At 52.7% G+C, this 6,623-nt stretch overlaps 2 protein-coding genes across 2 annotated transcripts; both read right to left on the bottom strand.

The window, feature by feature from the left end:
• Positions 1 to 911: 911 nt before the first annotated feature.
• LOC125541696 lies at positions 912 to 2,597 on the bottom strand. Its single transcript, XM_048705041.1, has one exon. It carries the CDS (start codon positions 2,369 to 2,371, stop codon positions 1,097 to 1,099), a length of 1,275 nt encoding a protein of 424 aa, XP_048560998.1. The 5' UTR covers positions 2,372 to 2,597; the 3' UTR covers positions 912 to 1,096.
• A 428-nt stretch (positions 2,598 to 3,025) lies between these two features.
• On the bottom strand, positions 3,026 to 4,384 carry LOC125541695. Its single transcript, XM_048705040.1, has one exon. The coding sequence runs from the start codon at positions 4,039 to 4,041 to the stop codon at positions 3,298 to 3,300; it is 744 nt and encodes a 247-aa protein (XP_048560997.1). The 5' UTR covers positions 4,042 to 4,384; the 3' UTR covers positions 3,026 to 3,297.
• Positions 4,385 to 6,623: the final 2,239 nt, after the last annotated feature.

Below are 6,623 nucleotides of genomic sequence, written 5' to 3'. Positions count from 1 at the left end.
TTTCAAAGATACTCCGATAGCCAAAACTATATTTACATCTAGGCTGCATCTAGGGTGCTAGGAGAAGGCCAACTACCTTGCTTACGCCTAGCACTCTTTTCAACCTTGGCGACGACCATCTGTATGGTTGCTCGCCTAGAACGCTGATTCTACTAGTAGCGTTGCCAAGTCGTGGTGTCCTTTGTCGCTCGAGTTCAAGCTTGGGAAAGGGAGACACGCTCGGTTCCATGGCGCTGATCCAGGTCGCTAGGAGGGGTTGTTCACCGTCATTGCCCTTCACCCCGCTTCGTCGGTGTAGCGATTAGGCTTAGGGCAAGAGTGGAAGAAGGGGACGGGGATAAGTAGAGGTCGCATTTGGGTTTCGTCACTTGGATGTTGAATCGACCACATACAAAAGACGCAGGGTCCAATAGGCCGGATTAATAGCAAATCAAGGATTTTGCCACGGAAGTACGGAGATTAAGCGAAGATCAATGCTTAGAGACGACCATAAGTCCAGACTCGATCGTGAAAATGATGATGATCTAGAAGGGCTGGATTAGCGCACAATTTTAATGTCTCTAGTAAATAAAGAGCCATTCTTCTCATTAAACATCAACAACCATTCCTTCCTCAAGTTTATGGAAGCTCCATAATACTACGGGCTTGTTCAGCTCCGCTCAGCGCTCAAAACAAGGATCGACGAAATGGCTGCTCCGCAAAAATGAACTGCGCGCTGCTCTTCTCCACCACTTCAGCTCCGCGGAGTTGGGAGCCGGAGTGTTCCCAAACGGGCCCTATCTCTGGATGCATACATCCAAACGGGGCGTTTAGTGATCAGATCTAAGACGTTATTTGGATGCCTTCTCCAAAAAGAAAACAGCGAAAATGCAATAGGCAGTGACCCTTCTGAAAGCAGCTTCAATAGGAAAGAATGAAAAGCAATTTAATTAGATACGAATCAATATGAACGGGTACGCATTACAGGTGTTTAATTAGCAGGTTGCAGAGCGCAACAAGAACATCGCAAAATCAGAGCCTCTGAGGCCCAAACACCATACGACGGGTAGACAAGCAAATCAACCCAATGTAACACCAAACAAACAATCCAACCTCATCACGAGCAGATGGGGCACCGGACTAGACCGTTCTCGTTGCACTCGCCGCACTGGACCGTCTCCTTCCGCTCGCCGTCCACGCGCACCTTGCGGCTGCCGTTGCAGTCCCTACACATGACGAACCTCACGCCGGCGCACCCCGCGCACCAGACTCGCGCCCGCGGCAGCCCCTGGAGCAGCGCCTTGAGCTTCCCCTCCTCCTCCATCCTCGTCACCTCGGCCGCGCCGCCCACGTGCTTGCCCCGGACGAACACGGCGGGCACGCGCAGCTCCCGCCCGCCCAGCAGCAGCCGCAGCTCCTCCCGGTAGCCCGAGTCCATGGACACGTCCCGCTCGATGACCTTCACGTCGTGGGCCTCGATCACGGCGCGCACCGCGTTGCAGTCCTCGAACGTCTTGCGGATGCCGCGCAAGGTGGTGGTGTAGAGCACGACCGCGTCCGCGCCGCCGGGCGGGCACTTGCCCTCCGCCACGATCGCCGGAATCACCTTCGGCTGCTTGGGCTTCTCGGACCCAATCACTCGCTTGATGTGCGCGCCTTCCTCCGACAGCTCCCGCTCGATGGACGCGAGGAGCTCCGGGTCGAACAGCGGGCTCAGGCTCCGGCGCGACGACGACATGCCTCCGGTCTCGGCCGCGTTGGGCTTCCGAGCGACCCGGGCGCTTCCCGGGGAGAATCTCTTGGACGCCCTGGACAGCTTGGAGTTGTCGATGGAGTTGTACGGGCGGAGGACCCTGTCCTCGTCGGCGACGTCGCTGGGCTTGCTGTTCTCCTTCCCGGAGCAACGCTGCAGCGGGCTGTTCTCCTTCCCCGGCGTGTTCCTCCGCTTCGTCGACGACCTCTTGGGCGACGACAGGGCCATGGCGAGGACCCTGGCGGGAGACCAACGGCCGGGCTTGGCCGGCTTCTTGGCAGGCGAATCGGCGTCCTCCAGCCCGGCCATGATCTCCCACGCGTTGATCACCTCCATGCCGGACTCCGGCTTGGGCGCCGGAGCCGGCTTCTTGGCGTCCGGGACGACGAGGGGCGGCGGGCGCCTGGCGGACGCGCGCTTCCACTCCCGGCTTATCGGCTTCTCCTGCTCCTGCGGCAACGGCAGGTCCTTGGCTCCAGCCGTGGCGGTGGCGCCGTGCTTGGCCTGCAGGTCGAGGACGCCGTAGGTGGTGGAGGTGAGGGAGACGACGTGGTCCACGCGGCCGCGCACGGTGGCGCGCGCGGCGCCGGTGCGGCCTCCGGGCCCGGGCGGGAGGAGCTTGGACGAGATGCACCCCATGGGCGCGGCGGCGACGGCGTCGGCGACGGAGAAGCACTCCTCGCTGCTCTCTCTGACGGCGTTCTTTCCTCCTTTGGCTTTGTTGACCAGTGGGCGAGAGAGAATGCGGGCTGATGACTGGCTGGATCGAGGAGATTTTGTGGTGTTTGTATTGTGTAGTGGCGCAACGGTCGTCAAGTGCGTGTGTGCGGTTGCTGCGGATTTAGTTTTTCTTTTACTACTTTCCTCGTGTGGTGCGGTGCCTTCGCTCCATTCCAACGGTCGAATCGAATGGGGGAGAACCGAAAAAAAGTGGCGCGGCCCGTGTCGGCATGTATCTACCCGTTGAGTCGCGCAGTATTGGGTTGGGCTGGCCTCTCCTGCCTCACTGGGTTGGGTTCCCATTTCATTCCATCTCGCGTGGGAGCCCATAAAGTCTGAGACTTTTCAGTTTTACTTCTTTTTAAAAAGTGCATTTATTTCCTCGTTTCAGCCGCGTTCATCTTTTGACCATTTGTACCAGTACCTTTTTCTTCCCGATGAGATAAATAATTTTACTTCTGGAGTACTGCTGCCATATAGGAGTAGTACACATTGCCTTTGTTTTTTTCTCCGACCAGTGAACGAGTGATGAGATTGTGCCCCCAAAGAAAGAGTGAAGTGAAACTGCATACAAAAGTCAAACACCGATTTGCACAATGATACTACGTACGTACTACTACTAGCTGTACAAAAGAAATAGACGGGTCCATACACGCTGCACGAGAGAAGATCAAAGCTTGGTTTTGTTTAGCACGGGCGCAAGCCGGGGAGTACGCTGGTTGCCGCCTGGGCAACCGTGAATGTACAGCTGTTCCCGTGCCTACCAAAGCACGCAAGACTGTGTACAACTGAAGATGTGTACACAACTGTTCCCGTGCTTCCCGTTCCTCGAGCACGCAAGAGATTCAAACCAAGCACCGCCCATCTCCATCCGGCCACCGCCGCGAAGCAATTTGCTTCACGTCTCCCAGACCCAGAACCGGCCGCGGGGGCAACAGAACTGGACCGCTCACCGTCGGCGACCCCGACACCGCGGGCTTCGATTCACTCGCCCCAGATTCACCTTCCTGACGGTCGTCCGAGTCAGAGCCGCATAGTAAGTCACGAAGCGCGGAGGCGACGCTCGCCCAGCACCCGCTCCGCTCCTCGACCTGCTCCTCCTCCCCGCGCGGCGCAGCAGGCGCGGGCGCCGCCGCGCGGCTCTCGGACCGCACAGCCCCAAAGCACGACACCTTCGGGGACGCAGGCTCCGTGCCCACGGCCTCGCTCGCGAACACCCTGGCCCCTGCGGCCGGCCGGCGCCAGCCGCGGCCGACCACGGGAGGGCGCCTCTGCTGCACGACCATCTTCCCGGCAGGCAGAACGCCCACCACGATTGCCTCCAACTCCAACCTCCTCGGCGCCCTCGACGCGCCCTTGTTACGCGCCGTCTCTTCCGCCGCGGTCTTGGGGTTGGAGCCGCCCTTGGTCGACCCGTCCCGCTCCAGCGCCGCGCCGGTTGGCCCGGACCAGGCCCAGATAAGCCGTCGCGACTGCTCGTGGGCGTTGGCGACGTCGACGTCGGAGGCGATGGTCTCGCAGGCGACCTTCGTCGACCTGGACTCGCCGCCGCCGACGCAGAACAGGGACTCCAGATCGAGCTGTGGCATCCTTGCCTCTTGCCTGCTGCTAGGCAACAGTTGTGAGTGATTGCTACGGTGGGAACTGGGACTCTGGGAGCCGGAGGTTTGGTATAAAAGGGAGGCGACAAAGGCGTGGAGATTTCGAAAGGTTTGGCTCGGCTGAGGAGCGCCGCGACGGTGGCGACTGCCGAGTGCCGAGTGCCGAGTGCCGTTGGGAGGGTCGTTGAGTGAGGTGCGGGTTACCGGGGAAGTTTTGGAGTTTGCTCCATGGAATGATGGCGTGTTTCAGCGCGCAGGTCAGCAGCTCTGCGGCAAGTGGATTTTCTCGTGTCCTCGAGCTGCCGAATGGAACCGCCAGGCGAGAGGTGTGACTGTGACGTACCGCCGGCTATGGGTTTCTTGGGTCACATCTGAATTGGTCTCTCTACTCAGTTTCTCGAGTGTTACTTGTAATTATCATATAAACCAATTTTGCATTAGTTTATCACTTGGGTCCATAGCTTAGTGGTAGAGCATTTGACTGCATACAAGAGGTCTCCGGTTCGAACGTGGATGGGTCCTACTCGTAAGAGCGCCTAGTGAGGCTAAATTTCGTGTTTTGACCCTTTTTTGATATCTATTCAAGATCTGACCCTTTTGCTCCTACTGCCAAGGTCCCTGGCGGTAGGCTGTTACACCCTACCAGCAGGGTCAGATCTCGAAATTTTTTCGAATTAGGGTCAGATCTTGAATAGGTTTCAGAAAAGGGTCAAAACACAAAAATTTGCCGCCTAGTGAGCTTGTGGGCTCCTTGTAGACTCTGTTTGCCCTAAGTCCAACTCCATAGGTACCGTCTCGCGGAGAAAAAAAATCAGAGAAAAGGAATCATCCCGTTTTATGATACCGAGTCGCCGTCACCTAGTATCCACTATATTCTCAGACTGAAGTTGCTATGACTTTGCTATGCTTAATGCTTGTCATTAGGGTCCAAGTGCCATGATTTTAGGTATGAACCCTTTATGTTTTCATGAATATATTTGGGTTTTTTATCCTATCTGCAAGTTATATCACCTATTATTGTTCTGGTCCGTAGACCTAAGGTGACAATAATTAGGATAGTCTCTGGGGATGACTGAAATTTGAGGAGTTCATGTATTTACTATGTGCTAATACTTTATTCCGGTTCTCTATTAAAGGAGTGGCTTAATTATCCTTAGATTTCCATTAGGGCCTCGCTGTCACAGGAGAGTAGGACAAAAGTTGTTATACACGTTCTTATCATAATCACGTATGATTATATACGAAATACATGCCTACATACGACCGAAGAATTGGAGCCATTGTGTATCGCTCTAGATTGTGATTGTTATGTGATGAATCTCATGCAACACAAATATCCATCGCTGGTCCAATGCCTACTCTTTTCTCATATTGGTCTTTCCTGAGTTAGTAAGTTACTTTCGTTGTTGCTGCTGTTACAATCATCACAAACTGCTATTATTATTGTTCCTGCTACCATTGCTAATGTTGCTACTACTATCAAAACTATCATGCTACTGTGCTACTAAACACTTTGCTGCAGAAATATAATTTTCCAAGTGTGGTTGAATTGACAACTCAACTGCTAAGGCTCATAAATATTATTTGGCTCCCCCTGTGTCAAATCAATAAATTTGGGTGAAATACTACCTTCGAAGACTGTCGCGATCCTCTATACTTGTGGATTATCAAGACCTTTTTCTGGCCCGTTGTCGGGGAGCATAGCTCTATTTATTGAGTTCACTTGGGATTTTACACTATGAAGAAAAAGATACATGAACCAAGACCGTGCCCTTTAAGACGAGAGGAGGTAAGGAACTGCAATCTACCTCTGCACTTGATTCACCTTTTATTTTAAGTAGGTTTGCGACACCACCGCCTGCTATTCATTCTGATATGCCACAAGTAACCGATGATACTACTTTTGCTATGAATGAAACTTGTGATGATGCTAGTACTCTGCTTGATGAAACTGTTCCACTAGGTGAATTTCTTGATGTAACAACCCTGGTGTCAAGCTACAGTAACCTCATGCTAATGATGCCTTGTCACCATGTTTTGCAAGCTTAAGTGCTACTTGATAAAACCAAAGCCAAATTCAAATTTAAATTACAAGATAAATTTTCATTTCTTCAAACTGTCAAATAAAAATGTGGTCATGTTGCAAATATTCACTAACTAATTATCATGAATAAACCAACATTATTGGACTCACCAGTTAATCCCTGGTAATTTATGAAGTGGTCCAACAACATCTTAATGAACCATTTAAATTCAAACATGATTTTAAAGTTTTCAAAATAACCCCAAACTTTTTATGGCAGTGTCCAAAATTACAATACAAATTATGAGCCAAGTTTCATATTTTACAAAATCCATTTGGTGGATTAACTTAACACAAAATAGTACCTATTTTAAAAAACAGAAAATAATAAAGAAATGGATGAAAGAAAAGAAAGAGATAGATAGATAGATAGAGATAGAGAGAGAGAGGCCCAGCCCACCTCCCTCGTCCCCATCCTCCTGCTACAGGAGGTAGGGGAACCGTGGCACACATCCACGGCCATGGTGTGCGTGGCGGCCATCGGCGC

The sequence above is a fragment of the Triticum urartu genome, chromosome 2 (assembly GCF_003073215.2).
Source record: "Triticum urartu cultivar G1812 chromosome 2, Tu2.1, whole genome shotgun sequence".
NCBI lineage: Eukaryota > Viridiplantae > Streptophyta > Magnoliopsida > Poales > Poaceae > Triticum > Triticum urartu.
This window is presented reverse-complemented; position numbering and strand designations above follow the sequence as displayed.

Coding starts and splice junctions, on each gene's coding strand:
- LOC125541696 (XM_048705041.1), bottom strand. CDS start 2,371: ATGGGGTGCATCTCGTCCAAGCTCCTCCCGCCCGGGCCCGGAGGCCGC.
- LOC125541695 (XM_048705040.1), bottom strand. CDS start 4,041: ATGCCACAGCTCGATCTGGAGTCCCTGTTCTGCGTCGGCGGCGGCGAG.